Below are 23,445 nucleotides of genomic sequence, written 5' to 3'. Positions count from 1 at the left end.
GTGACATTTGGATTCAGGAATACACTCCTCTTAAGATAAGGTGCAGTTTACGGTATCAAATCCAGGACAGATATACCTGTTGCTAAACTGCTTGTATCCCTCAGCTTCGGTCAGCTTACTTCCTGAAGAGGGAAAAGCAAACACATATCGTTATCACAACATAACACCATGGTTATAAAATCTGACGCAAGCATCCAGTTCTTATCTAAAGAGAGATGATACTCACCCTCCATCAGGTTCTGGAGGCTGCAGAAGTTGGTGCTGTTATCAGTAGGATCTTTGGCGAAGTCAGACACGGCATCTCCCTGCACATTAGAAACATTAGAGGAGACAGATTTTTTTTATGAGGGACCAAAAGGAAAACAGTATGTCATAGAGGAATGTCTGTGACCAAAGCCGATTAACTCTCTGAACTCTGATTTTACACTTTAAATTGCTTTTAGTCATAACATCTTTCCTTGCTGTATCACATCACACACAAGCATGCATTGCTTGGTTGTTTCATATTTTTATTAAAGAGATATGACACTGAGTTAAGTAGATATTCAAACCCCACATTTGGTGTGTTTATGATTAATAAAATTGATGTATTTCTGATATCAGCTGGACTCATTTATAGTTTTTGTGAATTTCAAGATTTAAATTTGGTATTCTCTTAAATGAAGTCTTTTGGTCTTTAACAAAGCTCGTTGTGAGTCCAGCTTACATTTACAGGTCACACTTACAGTCACTTTGCAGATGGTGGACTGCTCCAGAAGAAACTGAAGGTCGCTCACTTTCCTTGTACTTGGAGACGTGTGTGTAGCTTTGATCAGGTAAGGAATTGTCGACACAAGCTGCAGCACATTTCAGATTCAGAAAAGGATGTCAGAAACACAGCATATTAAACTTTTCAAGCTCTATCTATCAATACTGGAAACAATTACACTCTGTGAATCATGTACTACTGTTTATGGTTATAACCATAATGCCTGATAGTCAGTTGCCAAAGATTAGGGGATGTATTGGGTTTCAATTTAGATCCAAGCCAAAGTTGTTCAAATTCAGGAAAATCCTTCTATAGGCAGCATGAGCACATACAAATAAAATCAAAGTAAGAACAACAAACCAAGAGGGACGGTACCAAAGGGGACTGGTATCAGTAAGTACTGAGGTACAAGAGAAGGGTATGTTCACTGAGAAAAACTGGAAACAGTGTGTAGGATTTAGTGGCATCCAGCAGTGACATTGCAGATTGTAGGAGAATCAGTGACCACAAAACTCACAAAAAGCATGAAAGGCCCTCTTTTGAAATAGTGTTTGGTTTGTCCATTCTGGGCTATTGTAGAAACATATAGATATAAAAGGCTAATTTTAAGGTAAAGAAAACACAACATCTCTTATTTTCAGGCGATAATATATTCAATAAAAAATACTTATATGAATATTATATTCAGTTTCTGCCAGGTCTGTTTCGCTAGATGCCAATAAATTCTTGACACTGCACCTTTAAATGAATGCCTCAAAATAAGATGTTCTGACCTCATATGAGCACCTCTCTCCTGCATACAGACAGCTCTGCCTGATCTGCCAGGCCTTGATCTGGCTCACCAGCGCTCCTTGGACAGTTTCACATGAGATGCCGAACAACCTGCAGAGCAGAGCAGTGTAAGATGTGTAACTGTAATATTGTTCAAGATGTGTTAGTGTTGCATTATTTGTTTCTCTTCACCGATACATTTAACGTGCGTCTTGTGAGTCCTGTAGTCTACCCATATCCAAGATAACAGGCGTGAGAGATTACACTGCACAGAACCTCAAATTCATCTGCCTCATCTAACATGCATTTGACCCTTTTATGCCATGACAGCAGTGAACTTCAAGTGAAAACACCATCAAAAAGCACTTTGCTGGTCATATGATGCTGCATCTGCTTTGTGAACATAAATAGCAGAAACACCAGCTGCAGCAGCGACATTAACAGTCAAATAAAATAGTTTCACATTTAAGAAAAACACAGAAAAGTTACAAAAAGATAGCATAAAACCCTAAAAATTAATTAAATAAATAAATAAAAGTACTTTAACTATCTCATTATCATTGCTGACTACTCATAGATGCACAAAATGAATTGACATTACCATTTGACTTTGCAACTGGAGTCTGCCAGTGAGATGGTGAGTGAGGCTCCCACAATAAGAGCTGAAGCTAACATCAGGCATTTCAGGTCCATACTGAAGGTAGGTGGGTTTCAGGTATCCTGGATGTACTCAAGTGTGCAGACTTCTTCTGAATGTCGGCTCAAATGATCCCAAGGGCTTAAAAGGGCGACACATTGGTCATGTGCAAAAACTGGAAAAGAGGGAAGCGCAACATTGATTAACATAGACCATGGTATGAGAAAGGAAGAGATGAGAGGACACTGGCAGAAAATCTCAATATTGATGCTTTCTACAGCAAACATTACACATAGGGAAAGTTATTTGTACAAGAACTGGAAATCTTAAATCCTTCAAAATGATGCTGAACACATCCAAGCAGCCATTTCTTTCCATTGAATGCTCCAATTGTTCTTACTCGCCTATCTCTCATGGCATCTTCCCATCTTTTCGCTGAGATTCCTGCAGCTGCCCCTTACTTTGGAGTGAGCAGGATTTTATTTGTAGTGCACACGGCATCAAACATTACATTTAGGAAAATCAACAGTTCCCCTGTAACTCTGGAAAATCTACTGACTATTTGCTGGGACTATTTTTTTTTTTTGGTAGAAAGAAGTTCTGATGAAATGTGCAGGAATATTTAATGTATCTGTGTGTGTCGGTCAGTTTGATGCAGTTATGAAAAATGGATGAATTGAATTTTAAAAGTATTTGCATCTAACTCTTGTAGCTGCTTCATCGTTGAAAAATCAGCTTTGAATAGTTTCTGTTCTTCCTCAGATGATCTTTTCTAAACCTAACCCCCTTTTTGCTGGTATTGCCTTCCTGACAGTGACCTATATTCAATCAGTTCCACTTTTACCGATTATATGGACACATACATGTTAGACACTGAAGATTGTGGACTGATTCAAAAAAGTCTTAAATTCAGAGACCATAAATAGAAAACAGAGTCTGCTCTGTGCTATCCATTTTCACACTTTTTGATATATTAATATGTTCATGCTAAAGTAATTCTATTTCCACACGTTGCATGTGAAATGATTACTGAGAAACTTTCTCAGAGGAGAGAGACACAAGAAAAGAAGAGCTCTGTGTTGGAGGCAGCCCTCAGAGGATGACTGTGGGGTACATCAGGTTGATGTTGTTCATTTGAAAGAAGTTGCTGTTGACCACAGTGGGCAAATTATAACATGCTACAGAGTTGCATCAAGAAAAATGAAGGATTCAGCATTTTGGAGCTTTGATGTTGAAGACATTTTTCTCAGATCTGTCTCTTTGGAGTCCTCCAGCGATATGGAAGTGTGTTATAGCCCTTTATTCATTCCATATCTCTTTCTCTCCACTTTTTTCTTGCTTCAAACAAGTCTTGAACTAGCCTGATATGTGTCTAAAATATGCTTGTTAATTTATAACGATCCTAATATTATCCTGTAATGCTTGTGCAGCCTTGTGAGAATGATCAATTTATTTATCAATTATTCTAAATTGATCAATCAAACTTTATTTGTACAGCATCTTTCATACAGTTAAGTGGAATTCAAAATGCTTCAGAGATGACAAATGTAATTAATTTAAATTAATTAAATCATAAATACAAAAAACAAAAAAGTTACAAATTAAATCAATGAGGGGAAAAACTAATACTATAAAATGAGTGATTTAAAAAACAAACAAACCTGTATCATTCGTTCATTTGATATTCATTTGAGAATTTAAAAAAAAGAAAAGGCTTGTTATTTCATTATTTGTTACAAAAAAGGAACTTTTTCATTTTTTTCATTCATTTTGATTTTAAGTTCGGTCAAAGAAATTTTTTTTACAAAACTACACGGCCCATTTAAGAATTGAGGAGTCATGAGAGCAGGTTGAGTACTGTGTTAGAGAAACAGGCTCCCTCTACTGGCTGAAAATGTAACTATAGAAACTATAGTTACTATAGTAACTATATATATAACATGCCTTTGAATACACAATGTAATTCTTTATTGTTTAGTAATTACCGTGACATTTGCAGGAAAATTACATTTCTTAACCAAAAACCTGCAAGACAATGTTCTTTGTTTTAACCCTGATATCCTCCACTCCCTTTACATTGTATTAACATTTTCATTCATTTCATTTACATACTTTAAGCAACATGCACATACACATACGCACAGTCCATTTTCTTTTATTATCACATAGGTTGATGATCTGTTTTTTTTCATTGTCCAACATCTCCACTGTGAAATCATCCTTTGAATCTAACGGCCAGTCTCTTGTTAGCAGGCTGTGACAGTTTCTCCTGTTCCTCCTCCTCTGCTGTCTGCTTCAGACTGCTGTCATACCTGGTGAACAATTTTGGTTCCACTTCTTGGTCTTAAATCTGAACCACTGTTGGTGTAAAATTGCCTTTTCACAATACGCTGAGTGCAATGTTAACTTTACTTTTCTGCTTTTACATGTGATCAAGTATACTGTAGGTGTATTAGGTTCATTATCACCACTCCCTTCTTTAAAACAGATTGTGTTGTTATTCATGACAGCTCGTGGCATGCAGGAGATGGATAATGCATGTATTAACAAATGTGTTTGCTTTAATATAACTGTTTTTTTGCCCTTTTTTCAGCTGATCCATCTCTTTCCTGATCTTCTCTTTTATTTTACAACCCAGTAATCACATGGTGTGAAAATGACATAACACAAAACATAACATTAGCAATTAAATAAATAATAAATAGAAAAATATAGCATAGAAAAGAATACATTACTTTTGTGTCTTTTGTACTTTATTGGCACAGCTGGTACACTTGTTTTACACAGTTTTGATGCTTCAAATTTGGTTCCAGATTTAATCATTTTACAGTTTTTACCTCTTACTGATAAATTATTATTATTTTTTTTTAAATGCAATCTAGTGAATTATTTCTATTGTTAAACTGTCAGACTTCCTTTGTTTAATTATCTCTATCAAACCAATTAAAACTCATATTTTGTCCTGGGTGACACTTTAATTTTGTTCCATTCATACAAATCCATTTAACAGATTATAACCATTAACAAATATCACACAGGGTACATATTCATGGCATCTCCAGCTATGAAAAAAAAGACACAAATTACCTCCACTGAGTGTGCTGCTTATCAACTTTTACCAGTCGAGCAGAATAAATGACCACACCAGACACCCCAGAGAAGTTTGATCTGCAGAGCTTTCATACTTCAGTGATCTTCTTCACAGTGAGACGGAAATCCAGATCTGGTCGGATCTTCTGGATGATGTCATTGAGCTGTAAGACACAAATTATTTTATATTCATCATATTCAAGTTCTGCTCAACAGATTGATTTTGACAGATTGTGAGTGTGAACAGCACATATTCCATTAAATGAAAAAGAATCAATACTGAACTGGTTTTTAAATGAATGACTAGTGAGTTACCTCATTTAAAACTGGAGCAAGTGTTGTTTCGTTTAGTTCACGATGGGACTGAACAGCTGTCTCAAGGATTGCCAAGACTGTCGGAAAATACATTTAAAACCATCAAAATCCTGCTCGACTTCAAGTTGAATATTCTGTGTGACAGTGTAAAATGAACTTACTGTTGTCCATTTGTTCAGGTGAGGGGGAGCCAGCTGTTGCCTGGAATGGTTGTGTGGATGCCCCCCCGATGGACGCTGAGGAAATATTTAAAATGAATACAGACAACATTTACAATCTAGAGTTTTTTAAACAAACTTTCTTTCAGCTGTATTTACAATTATCAAAAAATTCACTGAAAAGGAAAAAGAGAACATCTGCAGTCTTTACTTATAAATAAAGATACTTTTACAAATATAACACGTATAATAATAACTAAAATAAGGTATCTTTATTGAGCAAATGAAGACAGTGCAGTTGTTGCCTTTTTCCTTTTCAGCTATATTCCCAAATCAAATCACCAAAAAGGCAACTGCAGATATTTCACTGCAAACTTGAGCTGGAGATTTACTCACAGTCTGTTTATTCATTTAAAAAACATTTCTTTTCCACAAATTTCTGCCTGTGTACTTACTTGTTTGTGCAGCGCATGAGACCAAACATGCAGCAAACAGGATCAGCAGCATTATGTTGAAGCTGTATTTCAGAAAAAGAGAGAAATCCGTTGTGAGAAAGTCTTCCTTCTGCTCTCACTGAGCCTCAGGGTACTTTGTTCTGTATGAGGAAGTCAAACCCTTATTCACATGGTGTGACATGTCAACAACAATACATCATATCTTTGAATGCAGCAAGTCCAGTCAGTATCAAAGGTTGGAAGAAAACCCAGTGAAATATGAGAAAGCACTCTACCTTTTCAGCCTGTCGGGCTTGGTTTCTAAGCTTGAGTTTATTTACTTAATTATAAACCATGATGGAGGTGAAAATGTGTCAATAGTTAAGTAGTTTAATACATGCTTGGAGTCTAGAAAGAAAATGCACTCACTCCTGTCTTGTAAATTAGAATCTTTCTTTTATTGGAAAAGAAAAATGTCTGTTCACATTGTTACTGCCACAAACTACAGTCTATCTACACTTAGAGGGCACATCCAATCTTTTCTTAAAGAATCTCAAGTCTTCCTTTCAGGCTGCATTAGATTTACATAAATAAATATAACTGCAGGGGAAAGTGAACAAAGTCTCCAAATAACACAAATTCAAAATACATAATGTCAAAATACAGAACACACATATTGTCCTGAACCTCTTTTATTAACACATTTCAGCATTTTATCAATTATGTGATAAAACAGTGATTCTGTGCAACTATAGCTAACTATAACTAGCCGTTAGTAACCAAAATCACAGCAGCCGTCAGTCAGCGGAGCAGCACATCAAGGGTTCTTTAACTTGCTGCCGGTGCTGCTGGTGCTGCTGGCAGAGCTGGAGCGCCTGGAGGTGGTGAGAGGAGGGGAAGTTACAGGCAGATCCAGGCCCAGTTCCACAGTCTTCAGTACGGGGGAAAGTGTAGATGACCTGGGGCTGCTGCTGGCTGAAGACGAGGGACACCTACAGCACAGAGAACAACGCCTTCATATATTTGTAAAAAGACAACTAAAATCTCTTATCTTTTCTGTGGAAGGGGTACACAGAAACGGAAATGTATTATTTATTAAGAGAATGACAAGAGAAGGTCTGATACACTGCTTGACACTGGAGCGTCCCAGTGAAGGCACAGTCTTCCTCAGATGACTGGTTATTAATATAAGAGTGTTAGCAGTTTTATTAACATACTTAATTATACAGTTTGTTAGAATTGTGAGCCAGGAGCAGCCTGACCTGAGAGAGCCTGAGCTGTGGGAAGAGCTTGACTTGGAGCTTCGGCTGCTGGTAGGAGTGGACGCCGGAGACGGAAGAGACAGATTGGCCTGAGAGAAACAGCACTATTAACTTGAGCAGTGTACATGGTTCTTTTTTTTTACCAAATGACTCCACTAATGAAAGTAAATCCCTGCCTGTCCTAGATAAATGCTTCATGAATCTTGTTGTATACCTGCAGGAAGTATTTCTCCAGCTCTGCTCTGAGGTCAGGTTGGTCCTCCATAGCCTCATTCAGCATCTTGTTAACATTCTTGTTGAATTCTTTCAACTGTCTCAGCTTGATGTCCTTTTCTTCAAAAGTCTCTGCTTTGGTGTTTTTTGCTGTGCGGATTTCTTTGGTGAGTTTGGAGCACTAAGAAATAGTAGAATAATGCATAAGATAAAATATGATTAGGGCCACAGATGTGTGTATAACAATAGTAATCCTATTGTAGTAACAGAGGAAAGTATCAAATATGTTTAGTAGTGGTAGAGGTGAACGTCAAACCTGTTTTGTGGCTCTATCGATTTTCTCTTGCTGAGAAGAGATTTCTTTGTTCAGTTTAGTGATGAGTGTCTGCTTGTGCTCTATCTTATCTTTCTCCATCAGCTCCTCTTGCAGCAGATTCTCCAATGTATTGTTCATGTCCTGGAAACGGAGAGCAGAAATACACAATAGAGTAAACAAAGGCAAGGCACAGAGACACACACACACCCATGCCGAAAAATGTAAGATTAGTCTGCCTGGGTGACACAGAGAGACAAGAGCAGTCCAGCGAGTTCTTTGTAACCAAATATCCTATGAGGAACACAACAAATATTAAAGTTAGTCATAATTGAGAGAGGAAATAAGAACACAGGAAGACAGAGTGTCTGACAAAAGCAAAAAAATAGGTACTCTTCAGCTGTGAGATACAGAATCTAAAACAAAAATCCAGAAAATCACATTGTTATGATTTTTAAATAATTAATTTGCATTTTATTGCATGACATAAGTATTTGATACATCAGAAAAACAGAACTTAATATTTGGTACAGAAACCTTTGTTTGCAATTACAGAGATCAGACATTTCCTGTAGTTCTTGACCAGGTTTGCACACACTGCAGCAGGGATTTTGGCCTACTCCTCCATACAGATTTTCTCCAGATCCTTCAGGTTTCGGGGCTGTCACTGGGCAATACGGACTTTCAGCTCCCTCCAAGGATTTTCTATTGGTTTCAGGTCTGGAGACTGGCTAGGCCACTCCAGGACCTTGAGATGCTTCTTACAGAGCCACTCCTTAGTTTCCCTGGCTGTGTGTTTCGGGTCGTTGTCATGCTGGAAGACTCAGCCACGACCCATCTTCAATGCTCTTACTGAGGGAAAGAGATACATGTCCCCATCCATCCTCCCCTCAATACGGTGCAGTCGTCCCGTCCCCTTTGCAGAAAAGCATCCCCAAAGAATGATGTTTCCACCTCCATGCTTCACGGTTGGGATGGTGTTCTTGGGGTTGTACTCATCCTTCTTCTTCCTCCAAACACGGCGAGTGGAGTTTAGACCAAAAAGCTCTATTTTAAAAAGCTCTATTTTTATCTCATTAGACCACATGACCTTCTCCCATTCCTGCTCTGGATCATCCAGATTGTCACTGGCAAACTTCAGACGTGTAGTTCTGGGCTGATCCCTCACCTTCCTCATGATCATTGATGCCCCACGAGGTGAGATCTTGCATGGAGCCCCAGACCGAGGGAGATTGACCGTCATCTTGAACTTCTTCCATTTTCTAGTAATTGTGCCAACAGTTGTTGCCTTCTCACCAAGCTGCTTGCCTATTGTCCTGTAGCCCATCCCAGCCTTGTGCAGCTCTACAATGTTATCCCTGATGTCCTTACGCAGCTCTCTGGCCATTGTGGAGAGGTTGGAGTCTGTTTGATTGAGTGTGTGGACAGGTGTCTTTTATACAGGTAACATGTTCAAACAGGTTCAGTTAATACAGGTAATGAGTGGAGTACAGGAGGGCTTCTTAAAAAAAACTAACAGGTCTGTGAGAGCCATAATTCTTACTGGTTGGTAGGTGATCAAATACTTATGTCATGCAATAAAATGCAAATTAATTATTCAAAAATCATACAATGTGATTTTCTGGATTTTTGTTTTAGATTCCGTCTCTCACAGTTGAAGTGTACCTATGATAAAATAATTACAGACCTCTATATGCTTTGTAAGTGGGAAAACCCTGCAAAATGGGCAGTGTATCAAATACTTGTTCTCCCCACTGTATATTAAGAGAGCTATGAAGAGACAAAAACAGTCATGCTGTAAACTGAGCTGGGCTGTCATGATTTGTTTTTAAACCAGCATGAGCACACTTCCTCCTGCATGTATCAGATAAGTAAGATGACAGACCAGATAACTGGGATAATAATACAACAGGTGTCTGTGTGAGTATTTTTATCAAAAAACAGTCACCAACTTCTGGAAACATCAGTGTGTGCTAGTTAAAAGATAAAGGTTTGTGCCAATTCACCCAGATCAATATCACCAACTATAGTGCCGCCAGTGAAGGTAAGAATCTATTATATAAGCTGAGTTGTTTTGTTTTTATATGAGCTGAATTGTTGACTGAGTGTCATTATATGAAGTATGTTGATTATTACACTAATAATTGGCAACAGTAAATGGAAAGAGAAACAAATACAACATCAAAAATGATTGACATTTGGCACTTACTGATTAAGGATAACATATCAAGTATTCTGCTCAACAATAAGTCTATAAATAGAAATAACCTGTAAGTCCTGTTGGAGCTCTTGGACCAGTTTTTTCTTGTACTTCAATGTCTCTTCAGCAACTTTGAGCTGCTCTTCCAGCTTCTGCTTTTCCTGGTACTCTGGACCTGAACCCAACAGAAATTAAGAACGAATAATCAGTTCCTATTTGAAATGTTGTGCTATCTTTCAAAATACTTAAATGAAAAATGAATGAATGAATAACTAGTTGGAGAGATTTTCTTTTGTTCCTCAAAGGGAAAGGAAGCCGGCTGGGTTGTTTCATTCTGTCTACCTCGCCATACGTACTGGACTCATTGACTCTGTTGAGGGATTTCCGAAAGACAGAGTTACTGTTGTTGAACAGTTGAATAGTGTTCTCCAGAGCTCTATTTTCCAGCTCCATCTTGCGAATTCGGGAATCAAGACTGTCTCCCTTCTGCCTGAGCTCCTCTCTCTCTTGAGCAGCCTGGGGAAAAGCACACAGCAGAGATTTAAAATGCTGGTGCACTGCAGACAAATAAATGCAACCTTGTTCTGCTTTAACAGTCTCTGTATGCGACATGATGGTGCGTTTGTCCTCTCACCTTTGTGATGTAGTAAGCTTGCGATTTCTCCTCTTCCCCCTCAGGAGGAGCCATTGAGAGGGTCACAACCTCAAAACGTTTTTTCATCATGTCAATCTTGTATAGTTTCTCATTCAGCTCAGCACTGACAGAGAATCAAAGTTAAATTAAATCATATTTTTTTCAAGATCAAATGAAACAACTAAAAGAAAAGTTAGAAATGTTTGATCATTTCGTCAGTAGTCGGCCTGATGAGCAAAGGCCCCAGGAAAGTGAGATTTGGGGTCACAGCTGAGTTCTTTACCTGAGTTTCTGCCTCTCCTGCTCGCTGATCTTGAGCTGCTGGTTGAGCATTTCTCTGTAAACCTTGATCTCATCCTCCCGCTCCTTTATGGCTCTCTGCAGGTCCAGTTTCCTCTTCTCCAAGGTCAGCATGCTGTCCGTCTTGTTGTACAGCAGATCCCTCACACGCTTGACCTCTATCTTCAGGATGTTGTGCTCCACCATGTTGTCCTAAAAAGGGACAGGTGAGGTCAGCAACACGTGTGTTTGCAGGCATTTGTTGTGCATGTAGATGGCAATTATTTTCAGATACAAAATAGATCCTTTTTTTTTTAAATTATGTGAAAACCTTCTAACATCCATCAGGTATTCCAGAGATTACCATGCATGAACATTTAGGTATATTTGTTTCTGAATCTATTTCCATGTGCTGAAAGGAAAAGGTTTCATCACAACTCTTTTAGATTCGTTAGAAGCAGATCTTTTCATTTTGTATGAAAGTAATGAGTAGAATGTATGTAAGTCATTGTAGAGGATGACAAAAACCACTGTGGTGCCTTTACTGTACGTGCAGCTGATTACTGGTGGATGAGTGTTGCCATGTTTGCATTATCTTGTCAAAAGGTGAGAATTAGAAGTCTATTCCTATTACTCAACTATCTAGTGATTATTTTTTTATTCATTGAGTCTATAACATGTGAATAAATCATGTCAGTTAATCTCCGGTGTTGAAGTGGCTAGTCAAATGATTGATATTTAGAGGCTATAAATACTTTATGTTATCTATGGATGGAGTATAATTTTCCAAGAAGCACTTAAACCCCTAAACACAAATTGAACACAACAGCCTTCAGATTTTCATTCTGAATTTGTGATACCTGCCAGGACATGAGTTAGTTACCTGCTTCCTAGCCCTGACTATCATCAGCTCCTTTTCATTGCTGTGTTGAAGCACAATTAGTTCTTTCACTTTGCCGGTCAGATCTTTCTTCTGAGCTTCTGACTTGTCCATCTCTTTCCTCAAATAGCGAATATCATCCTAGAAAGATACATGTGACACAGGATTATTTGTGAAAAATACAGAATAAGACGCTGAGGTAACAAGCATGTAGTCTGACCTCAGACTCCTTGAGTGTGTTGGTAAGCATATTGGCCGTCTTCTTCTTCTCATCCAGGGTTTTGTTCAGCTCAGCAATCTTCGTTTCTAGCACTACTTTTTCATCGGAGTGAATGTCACCTTGCAGTCGTGCCAGTTTTCTACCCAGGCACACAATCTGGGTGTCCTACACCAGGCAGGGAAGTGAAAGGAAATATTTGTATATAAAGTATGCATATGAGAAAGCTGTGTAGTGTAGCTGTAAATCTGCACATTTCTGTGTGTGTTTTTTTTTTCTGTTAAGCATGCCTGTCCACTCATGGTTTTCTGCTGTCTTATTAATTCCTTCTCCAGTTTCCTGAGCTGACCGTCCAGACCGATGATGGTGGATTTGCTTCTGGAAACATGAGCAATAGAATCCTTCTCCTTCATCTTGACGGCATGTAAATGTTCTTTGTGACGATACAGCTCCTCCCTGCAGTCACGCAGCTGGACATCCAGCTCCTGTTGTAGTGCACAAAACAGGGTTACACAGTATATAGTTCACAGTGTCACAGCATTTTCTTATTAGTACATTTTGAGCTCAAACTGCATTGATACGGCAAATGTATGACAGCCTGCAGAAATATTGACAATATCTATCAAGGACATAGGTGTGGGACACACAATGAAGCTGAATGTCGTCAAAAAAATCTTCAATTTCCTGCATTTATATCAATATTTATTCAGTCAATCAAATATTACATTATCACATGATAATCCGATGGAAAAAATGTAATGACCCTTGCTGTAAAAGTAATGCACTAGTTTAGATTTCACTGGTAGATATTTTTTATGTTCAATTCTAGTTTTGTTTTTTTTTAATTTGTGGAGAATAAAAAAAGTTTGTGGTGGACACACACATCCAGAAGACGAATAAAGCAGGTGGGCAGCTCCCAATGCAGTCTTCAGACTTCAGTCTGAAGAAGAGCACTGTGCTCGAAACTTCACGTTGGTGATATACAAATAAATACCTGCAGTGGGAGCTGCAGTGTGCAGACTTTTCTCTTGTTTTTGGGGAGAACACTAACTGAAATTTCAAAATATTTGTTTGTCTGTTTTACCCTGAAAAGTGGACGGCACAGAACCAACATCCTCCACCTGTAGCCTCTAAGGCAAAACCCAGGACAAAACAAAGCTAGACAAACAAAAAACACAAGTGCAATGTGTAGAATTTAGTAGTTTATAGTGGAACAAACTTTGCTGAAATAAATAAATATGTTTTAATTCAAGTATAATCACCTGAAAATAAGAATCACTGTGCCACCACTAGATGCCACTAAATCCTCCACACTGCATGTTAAGCTTATTGCAGTGAATTCATGGTAATAATTGAATAATAACGGGTTAATGTAATATCAAAGTTTTATCAGTTCAGAGCTCATCTCATCAGGATTACAGCCGCTGGACATGACAATTTTCAGAGACATGTTAGGGTAAAAATGATGTGGACATGCCACCCCCTACCCATCGCCAGTGGAAATTACACCCTTCACACATCCCTAAAAAAGGCCACTTTTACTCTATTTCATGTCTATAATTGTACAACTCTAATTAAAACTGCATTTGAAGTTTGTATGTCTTCCTTATGCATGATTTACCCTATCAGGTTGCAAAATAAGATTAAATGTTTATTTCATTTTAAACATGCAGTAGGCACCTTTATTTTAATTAAAAAATGAAAGTGTGGCAGCCACCCACAACTAAGATGTAGAGACACACTAATTACCCAAATTTGTTTTTGCAGGTATATTGATGTCTTTAAATTCATGACAAAACCAGCCAACCTATAAAGCAAAAATGATAATGAAAGAGTTTCCTGAGGTGAACACCTGAAAATAAGGTTAAGCTGGGACATGTATTGTAAGTTCTCTTCATACTGGAGAAAAACAGTTTGTGTGGCTGCTCACCTTGATGTCCTGCTCCTCCTCCTTGAGGAACTGGTCCATCTGGGCAGCTCGCTCCTCCTCACTGAGGGCAGTCTGTGTCACAACTTCCAGCTTCTCCTCCAGCGCAACATTGTAAGTCCTGGCCTGCTTAAGTCTACAACACACAAACATACAAAAAAAAGTCAGATAGTTTGGAGTTATGTACTGATTTAGATTTAAAATCATATCACTGTAAAGATTAAGATTAACACATGAGATCTGACTTGTCATTGTTATCTTGGATGTCTTTCTTCATCCTGGACATGCGGGATGTCAAAGAGTCCACATCAGAGGTCGCTCTGTCCAGTGTGCCTTTACAACTATCCAGCTGTGGACACATGAGAATAAATCAATCACTCTTACAAGATAAAGCCAGATTTTTAATTCATTGTAAGATTCTATGAGCACACATTCAAATATACCCATGATTAAAACTATTTGTTAATAGGAGTCTCTGGTAACTAGTTTTTCATGTTGAGCTGCTCAGAGATGCTGACCTCATCCTTCAGCCTGCTGCAGTTATTCTCCTGCTCCTTCAGATCTTGCCGCAGTTTTGCAGCCTGCCGGTTGGCAATGCTTGTCTTCCTCTCGGTTTCCTTATTGTTGTTCCTCTGAGTGTCAAGCAAGTGCTTCTTCTCTGCAATGGTTGCGTTTTTCTCCCTGATATTCTGATTGGCTTGGGCAAGTTGCTGAAATGACAAAGGAATGAGAGAGGAGTACAAACTTTTGGTGTTACTCAACTGTTCTGTTTTGTGTGTGTTTTCACATTTTGGTGTCTTTTATTGTTCAGCAGTTAATGTGCCTTGGTTTTCATCAGCATGTCTGCTGTAACATTTACCAGCGCACACTGCTGCATCTCAGTGTCTCGTTGCTTCATCTGCTTGATGGTGTTTTCCCACTGGTGGATGAGCTGCTGTGTTTCCAGGTGGGCCTGCTGCAGATTCTCTGTAGTCTTGTCCAAAGCAATCTGATGGGAGAGCAGGAGAAAAATGTTGTTGTCTGTGGCATCTGCCGGTTAATAGATTTAAAGATAGCTCCCAAGAGGAGTGATATGAAGAATATGATGTAAAGCTAAATTTATACTTGCAAGTAAATGTCATAGGCTGAGAGACATAAACATTGCAAAGTCAAATATGTTGATGTCAAAACAACATAAATTGTTCTTAGACAATAATCTGCCAGGTGCCAGTGGCATGGGGATTAATGTATATATCAGTGCAATGGGTCCCATGTTGGTTAGCAGACATCAATTTCAAATTTCAATTTCCCTTTTCTGCCTGACAAGGGAGTATTTTTGTATGTTTTATCTATTACAGGGATATAAAGACAACCTTCTCATCTTCCTTCATCCACTCATAAAAAAATATTCTTTAAAATATCCGTGCTCAGCAAGAATCAGCCATATTAACAGTGAGAATGTGTGTTTTCTTACAGTACCTGTGCAGTAATAGTCTCAGTCAATTCCTTGTCGAGTGCTTTGTGCTTTTCACTGGCCTCCAGTGTCTTCTTCTCTATAGCCAGAGTTAGTGACTACATCAAGAGAGATTATAAAGCTCAGTATGAGTCAGACAGAGCAAGTAACAGCAGTTAAGTTTGTAAGTAATGGCTGCTGCAAATCTACGTACAGGCCTTTTCTCATTACCTTGATCCTCTGCTCATCTTGCTGGGCGTACTTGATGATGGCCATCGTGTCCTCATCTTTGCGTGCTGACTCATCCAAAAAGGCGTTCATGGTCTGCTGGTCCCAGTTCATCTGGTTCCTAAACTCCTCTAGCTTCTGTTTAGCCTTGAAGATGTGGTTCTGAGGATATGAACAAATGTTAAGTAGCACATTATGGCACCAACAGCAACTGTATAGCCAATTCTACAGTTGAGGTATACACGCTGTGGATGTTATAGACCTCTAGCATGTTTCTCCTCTCTGCTAAAGATCTAAGTGTGTTGTCCATCTTAGTAGTCTCCTGCACCAGGCGACCTGTCTCTCTCTCAGCGAGGGCTGTGAGGTGCATTTCCAACTCTTCTTCTCTTTCCTTGGCCTTGCACAGAGCCTATGTGCAGAAAAATCAAAATGATAAATGAACAGCACACCCTGACACTGTAATCTAGTGTCTCCTATCCATTATTCAAGTGTAAACTCTGCACGCTTATTAACATACACTTTTCAGACACATAGAGTAAATACAAATCAAGTTTTGTACTGTACCTCAGTATTTTCCAGCTCCTGTTTGGCATTTTTGAGGAATTCACTGAAGAACTGCTTTTGATCTTTGTTTTTCTCCACTTTGATTTCCAGTTGCACCAGCTCCTTCTCTTTCTTACTGATCTGTAGTTGAAATCACAAGCTGATGATACGTGACAGACAATCCACAGCATGTCAGTTACAAATATTTTGTGATGAAATACGGATCAGATATGGACACTTAACCAGTAACGTTGTCATAATTGTACATTGCATTAGTTCACTATAATAACGGAGTCACATGACCGCAAAAAATATAGAGAGAATTACCCAATAATTAGAAATGAACAAAATATACAACGGTTGCATTTCAATCCCTGAATCATATTCATCACAATTTTGGGGTACTTGTATTTTACATGAGTAAACAGTTCCACTCTACTACATTTCAGAGGTAAATATTATACTTTTTACTCTTTAGTGTTACATAAGAATATACTTGACTTATATAATATGTTAGTCAGAGGGACCTAACCACTACTTCTATATCAAGCTTATAATATGTGTTTATGAAATGATGTTTTACATTGCTTAATTGTTACTTGTACTTAAGTGAGGGGTCTGAATACTTCTTCCACCACTGGTATCTATGCAGTAACATTAACCTAATTAAGTTGGAGCCCTTAGGTCACATGACCTTAAAGCTACTGATTTTGACTTTTAAAAGTAGATGTTACATACTACTCCAATGTATTAGGTAATTTATTGAACAGTTGGCATTGATAAGAGTATTCTAGGCTACAAGAATGAACTACTTGATCATCAGTGTCATGAACAAGTAATTTAGGTTAACTACCCTACACTCACCTCTTCTAGCAGAGCCTTGTTTTCAGCGTTCAGCTCTGGGAGAGCAAAGCGCTCATCCCAGCCTCCGTCAAATACATCTGTAGACATGTTTCACCACCGCTTAACTGAGCCTCAAGAAACAAACAGAAAAACTGTTCTGAAGTGATATTTTGTCCCGCTAAATTAAATTTGACCAGCTATCACGGTTTCTTTCTCCAGTTTGCGGTAACTGCTGTAACCGCTGTCTGTTGTCAGTCGCCCTTAGCAACCACACGCGCCTTAGATGGTTGTCACCGGTGGGTGGCAGCCATACAGTCTATGGTGGCAGCGCGAGGCTCGAGTCAGCTTCAAAACATTCAAACTGGTGAAAGACTGGTGAAATCAAAGGAGAAATCTTTTGGCCATGAGTTTGTAAATGTTAATGACAGAGGATAACAGCTGGGTCTTATCAGCTTCATGAGTTCACCGACCAGAGAATGATCGGTGGACTCATGCAGTTGTCTCAGGCAATGTCGAATTTGAAAAGTTTTGCCTGTTTGCAGCGCAACTAAAAAAGGTTGTCTTCCAGATTTTTATGACAGGATAGGCTTACATCTTGTTAAACTTTTTAACATGCCTAGGCAGAGGTTTAAGTTCTACTGGTCTCACATGATCTAATAAATCTAATACATTTTTATCTCTCATCTTCTCTCTCTGTAATGTCTTCAATTTCCTGTAGGGGAGAGTGGGGTAATTTGTGCCAAGGGGTAAGTAGTTCCACCCCGGTTATCTAGAAAACCATTGAAGAAGTTGCTCATGTGACCACATATTTTTGAAGAGGCATCCATTTCACTCATCTTGTGAAGAGGGGAGACACTTGGCTTGAGAGGTTGGCACATTTAAGTTCAAAAAACAATTTTTTGCCCTCCAAAGTAAAATTTCTATGATCAAGTTTTTTTTAGTGCTGTGTTTGAACAATTGTAGACAACTTTGAAAACAGTTCATACATGTTTTAGTGCTTTAGTAAGCTACAGCATGAGTATATACAGTTAGCATGATACTAGCTCAAAACAGCTGGGGGATACATTTTTTTCAAAATGGTGGGTCTGGGGTAATTTGTGCCAAAGGGCGTGGGGTAAGTTGTGCCACTGGGACAACTTAACCCAACTTATGATTATTTATGATATATTAGTTAATTGTATTTTATTGTTATTGTATATTGTATTCTTACATTTGATCACTAAAACTATGTGATATTCTTAATTTTAGACCATCATGCCACACAAATACAAATACGAAAAGGAGACGTTGAACCCTTCTATGCTCCGGAGGAGAATTTCACCTCTAGCAGCACAATACGAATGTTTTTATAAGTAAATTGTATTGAATTTGTTTTACTTTTATATAGCATTATCATTTGTGAGATTAAAATGATCTGTTTTACTTCAATTATCAATGGCACAATTTACCCCACTGTATTCTCTCTAATGGCACAACTTACCCCCTACCGGGGGCAAGTTGTGCCACAGGACACTTTTTTTTTCTAAAGCTATATTTCTCAAACTGTTTGTTTAACATCCAAAGTAATTGTTCCCAGGGATGCACAGCATCCTAAACTATATGTAGATATCTTAGTTGGAGGCATTACTGTTGTCCCCTTGTTTTAAGGGCACTTTAAGTAAAAATTGGCACTACTTACCCCACTCTCCCCTACCTACTTGGGATTCTGTAATCATAAAGTAACCCAATATCCATCTCTACAAATGCAACTTAATCCAAGCTAAAAGCTTGGAAACACCTTTTTAGAAAAGAATATTGTTTTCCTTTTAAGGTTTTACTACACCACAAGGCTTATATCCAGTTTACAAAATATGTAGTATAATGAGTATAAACATGGAACATATCTTATCCAGCATATTTTTTAGCATGTTTTAGATCTTGGACAGACCTAAATACAGTCTACATATATTATTAATGTATTCTTATAATAATAATAATATTTAATCCATATACCGCAAACCAGTGAGCAGTACTGTGTCAAAATCAACTGAGTGGAATACTGTCTGCTTCAACAGCTATATGTTTTTGATGGTGTTATATTTTCTTAATGGCCAGCCTACATACACATGTTATTTCTATCATAGTGTACTCCATTGTAAGGGCATCTTGCAGGGAAAAGTCTCTCATGTTCTTCACTGGAGGACAATGTTTTTCTTTGAAACTACATAAAATTCTGCACTTACAGGAACCCTAAATACGTCTTTTTGTTTTTTGTTTGTTTAGTTTACTACAAGGACACCCACACACACCCTCCAGCTCATCCCTATACAATGGCAACTCTTAGGGCACTGTATTACATCTTGCGGGGGTACTTTAAGGGTGCTAACACTTTTTCTTCCACTGAAATGATAGTATGGTACTTCTTCCTGATTTACCAATAACAGACAGAAAATACAGAACGTTGGCATATTTTATCCATTGTGTCGGCACCTTAAAGGACAACCTTAGGGGATTTCTGTACTTTGACAGTATTTAACAAATACTGTGATCAACTATAGTATGTCCACATGGACTATTTAGTGTATCCTTCAAAGAACATAATGTTTTATGTGCATATCATGAGGTACTTTGGTTTTGTTTGTAATACAGCACTGTCTACAGTACCCTAAATTCAAAAGAAAATATTACAAGATAAGAATAAATTACCTCCAACTAGAGGAACAAAGACCTCCTCTATTTTAGCTCACATTTGACTTATTTAACTCAAAACATCCTCCTGATTTATAAAAAAACTCATACAAGCCCTAAATCAAAATAACCCATTCCTTAACCAGGGGCTACTGAGAATCACTTCTATTTACACATAAGCACACTGAGGTCCAGCAGCTTTAAAGATACCAAATTGAAACATTTATTTTACTTTATACATTTGTGTTTAAAGAAACAGCATTATGCTTAAAAAATTACAATCAATGTTTTATACTGACTTGTCACACAAATGTATCATAAAACAAATCAAAAATTAGGAATGCACACAAGAGTATTAAAATTCAATTCAATATTTAAAGAACAACATCCCCTGGTAAACCCTCGTGTTTAGATTACAATTCAAAAGTGTGTCTATCTACCTGCTTTTTAGCAGAGCCCAACCACATCAATGAACCAGGTGGGCCAAGATGGTGACTCCTCTCTAGTTGGCTTGAGCGCACACAAAAAAGCCCAATACTTTAGTTAAAAGTTCCAAACCACCACAAGTTGACCAACAAAGTGATATGCCTTTTTTTTATATATATATGTACATACACATACACACATATATAAAGTCTCTGCTGTGTAAAATATTTCAGTCCTGAGGGTTGAAAAGGCAACATAGTTCTCAGCTCAGTGCGGTCCACTTTCTCCATTCACTGCGCTCTCTTGTTTTTGTGGAAACCTCACATGGATGTTCCTTCAGAGGAGCCCTTAAACTGCCGTACTTTTGGTCCCGATGTGTGGCCGTGCAAACTCCACAAAGTCGTCAATAAGGACAGGCCATGCTCCTGTTGAACAAACAGAAAGGGTTAAATCATTTGACTTTGAACAACATGTATGAAGACATGATGGTTGCTAACAGTGATATTTTAATATTGTTAAACCATACTAGGCCTGTGTGACGCAGGGTAGCAGCATCAATCACATCTATAACATTATGGGGGGATAATTACGGGTCACAGATGTGTCTCATCATGTGTCTACACAGTGTGTACATTTTCAATTGAGCAAAACCCTGTACAAACCTTCCTCATCATAATTCGACATGTCATCTGTGATCATTGTGCTGAAATCTAGTAAGAGGTTCCAAGTGTCCTTAGGAATCGATCTTTTGTGGTGCTCCTGCAATACAAGGCACAGGGTAAAGTTCAGGCAACGTAAAAGAGAAAAGATGATTGTTGAATCTCGACAGAATGTTTATCCACATGTACACACGGTGTGCTGTTATTAACTTACAACTAAAAATGTGTTCCACAAGTCCAGGAACTTGAATCTTCCAGCCAGTACTAAATTCCAATATGCAATTGCCATTTCTAAATCTAAAAAAGAAAAAAATTGCATTAAATGTACACCTCAACTTTTTTCAGTTAAAATGATGACCAAGAAAAGATCCTTACCCAAACCTTTCTGGCCAGGATTCTTTGCAAAATTAAATGTAAACTGGTAAAAGTCCTTAAATCTCCCTTGGTCCTTTAACTCTTGCTCCATCTTTGGCAGCTGAGCTTTTAGCTTGTCTATACTGTCACACCTGGGGAAACAAACCAGATTTTTACAGTCTAATGGACCACAAAAAACACTTTTTCCAGTGCATTTCATTAAATATGGATTTTTAAAAACATAATTAATACTAATAATTACACAATATGTATTTGTATATAAATGATTTACCAAAGATAAAATGTGCTTATTTGTGGTGTCATCAAGACAAAACCTAAAACATCTAAACTTATATGTAGTTTTGGCAGCAAATGGTATGAATCAATTTACAATAATAATAGATAGTTATAATAAAGTTAATGCTCTAGATACAAACTCAAATAAAATCGTGCAGTATGTATAGCTAAATAAATCAATATAATGAATAAAATATAAAGCGAATATTTTATTTTAGACTTGTATGCACCATTATCCAGGTTCCATTCACTGTGTGGAGGAGCAATTTCAGGATTTCCCTTCTGGATGTCAACAAAGTTTGTTCTCTTTTTTTTTGGTTTGTTCGTTTGTTTTTAAAGACAATCTCACCCTTGCTCTGACATGCCATCCATGAACTCCTGTTTTGAGAACTCGCATTGTGTTGCTGCCCTGAATTTCCAGGCTATGAGGAGAACACTTATACTGGCTGGGTCCAGACCCAGGTCATCACAGAACTGCTGGATCCCGTCGATGCCGATCTTGTTGTCATCGTGAGGATCTAAATGTAACAGTGTGTGTGAAGAGTGATTTCATTCATTAGTAATGTGCAAGAAAAGTGTCTTCAATCAATATCACTCATTTTAAACAGTGTTGAACTATGCGCTATATTCATCTACTGTCCATAGCATCTGTAAGTGTAGTGGTACTTAACTCTTATTAATTAAATGACTGTCCATACCTCTGTATCTGTTGTACAGCTGTTCAAGCTTCTTCTTGTCTAAGGCCCCTTTTAGATTTGGAACATAGAGCTCTGGATTTTGGAAAAACTTGTCGGTGGCAACATCTAGTTTCCAGTCATTCTGTGCCAGGCAGGTCAGTGCAGTCTTCTCGTTGGATTGAGTGAAAATCATGAACTGACGAACTTTATCCTTCTGTGAGGACTTCAGCTTGTTCTGTACAAAGATAATAAAAATACACAGATGGACTAATGTGAGGAACAGCACTGGCAACCATTAAACACATTTATTTGATGCAATAAGTGCTAATCTGTCAGTGGTCGAACCTGAACATTTCAACAACAACCTATATACCACTGCAGGACTCTTACCATTGAAGATTTCACACAAAAACCACAAAGGATAGGCTAGCTGTTAGCTGCATCAACACTGAACCAGGGAGAAACACATCTGTATACCAGCCATAAGAGAACTAGCAATAACATGCTATCCTGACAGCTCTGACCGACTTACAAGGTATTGACTGTCATTTGGCTGATATAGTAACATTTATGATAACACCGAACAAGCAGTATAGTTTTAAATTTTCTTAACAATAATTCATAGCTAATGTTGCTATAGAGCGTGTCATTTTGTTGGTCAGTTGGTCTGAAAAGCTAGCTAGTAAGCTTAGCAGGCTAACGTACTGTTACCCTGAGCTAGTTAGCTCATGCTAACGTTAAGAGCTACGTTTGTTTGTATTTTATAAAGAAAATTAAAACTATTAACACATGATGTTGGATATATTAATTACACCCAACGTAACAGTGTATGTATGTAAGCACTGTTTACATTTGCATCGCCGCACAAGAACAAAAAGAGACATTTCTTACCATGTTTGTCTTCGCCCGACTCCCCTTCCTCCCATCCAGCTGGCTAACTGCGTGTAAAGTTTTCACGAGTCAAGCAAGACACATTTCCGGTTGAGCCATCGTTCTTCAGAATAAAAGTACACATATACTCGCTCCTGTTTTATTTCATGTCCCGAAAAGTGTCAAATGATTCGATTTTTATTCATTGCATAACACACATGTATGGTAAAGTATATCTCATGAAATTTTGAGGGTTCGGCTACTCATTCGGAAATATTCGTACGTGTCCTCTTTATTTTGAAGCGTCTTGTCGGAAATGACTAGAGGATTGATGAGAATAAGCTAATTCCTTCATGTCAGAGCTTTCAAAC

At 38.0% G+C, this 23,445-nt stretch overlaps 2 protein-coding genes across 3 annotated transcripts; both read right to left on the bottom strand.

Annotated features, from left to right (window-relative positions):
- Positions 1-6,970: 6,970 nt before the first annotated feature.
- ccdc39 (coiled-coil domain containing 39) lies at positions 6,971-17,232 on the bottom strand. The gene is made up of 20 exons (XM_053329595.1): positions 17,146-17,232; positions 16,303-16,422; positions 16,001-16,147; positions 15,742-15,900; positions 15,537-15,629; positions 14,938-15,066; positions 14,597-14,788; positions 14,324-14,427; positions 14,082-14,214; positions 12,442-12,636; positions 12,155-12,319; positions 11,938-12,075; positions 11,059-11,267; positions 10,776-10,899; positions 10,498-10,657; positions 10,210-10,316; positions 7,945-8,085; positions 7,630-7,809; positions 7,416-7,504; positions 6,971-7,145 (listed from the first exon to the last, which is right to left on the bottom strand). Exons 1-20 carry the CDS (start codon positions 17,230-17,232, stop codon positions 6,971-6,973), a joined length of 2,847 nt encoding a protein of 948 aa, XP_053185570.1.
- A 2,754-nt stretch (positions 17,233-19,986) lies between these two features.
- Positions 19,987-23,131, bottom strand: dcun1d1 (DCN1, defective in cullin neddylation 1, domain containing 1 (S. cerevisiae)). Of its 2 annotated transcripts, XM_053329664.1 has the most exons (8): positions 23,096-23,131; positions 22,226-22,439; positions 21,877-22,045; positions 21,252-21,382; positions 21,091-21,173; positions 20,880-20,976; positions 20,744-20,781; positions 19,987-20,642 (listed from the first exon to the last, which is right to left on the bottom strand). In XM_053329664.1, the coding sequence occupies exons 1-8, from the start codon at positions 23,096-23,098 to the stop codon at positions 20,538-20,540; spliced, it is 840 nt and encodes a 279-aa protein (XP_053185639.1). In that variant the 5' UTR covers positions 23,099-23,131; the 3' UTR covers positions 19,987-20,537. The 2 variants fall into 2 exon arrangements, with proteins under 2 accessions (XP_053185639.1, XP_053185640.1); XM_053329665.1 differs by lacking the exon at positions 20,744-20,781.
- Between the last annotated feature and the right edge of the window lie 314 nt (positions 23,132-23,445).

The sequence above is a fragment of the Scomber japonicus genome, chromosome 12 (assembly GCF_027409825.1).
Source record: "Scomber japonicus isolate fScoJap1 chromosome 12, fScoJap1.pri, whole genome shotgun sequence".
Lineage (NCBI taxonomy): Eukaryota > Metazoa > Chordata > Actinopteri > Scombriformes > Scombridae > Scomber > Scomber japonicus.
This window is presented reverse-complemented; position numbering and strand designations above follow the sequence as displayed.

Coding starts and splice junctions, on each gene's coding strand:
- ccdc39 (XM_053329595.1), bottom strand. CDS start 17,232: ATGTCTACAGATGTATTTGACGGAGGCTGGGATGAGCGCTTTGCTCTC. Junction 12,320..12,441: donor AGAAAACCATGAGTGGACAG/GCATGCTTAACA, acceptor TGCCTGGTGTAG/GACACCCAGATTGTGTGCCT. Junction 12,076..12,154: donor ACACACTCAAGGAGTCTGAG/GTCAGACTACAT, acceptor GTATCTTTCTAG/GATGATATTCGCTATTTGAG.
- dcun1d1 (XM_053329664.1), bottom strand. Junction 21,383..21,876: donor GATGGCATGTCAGAGCAAGG/GTGAGATTGTCT, acceptor TTGTTTCCCCAG/GTGTGACAGTATAGACAAGC. Junction 20,643..20,743: donor CCCTGCGTCACACAGGCCTA/GTATGGTTTAAC, acceptor TTTGTTCAACAG/GAGCATGGCCTGTCCTTATT.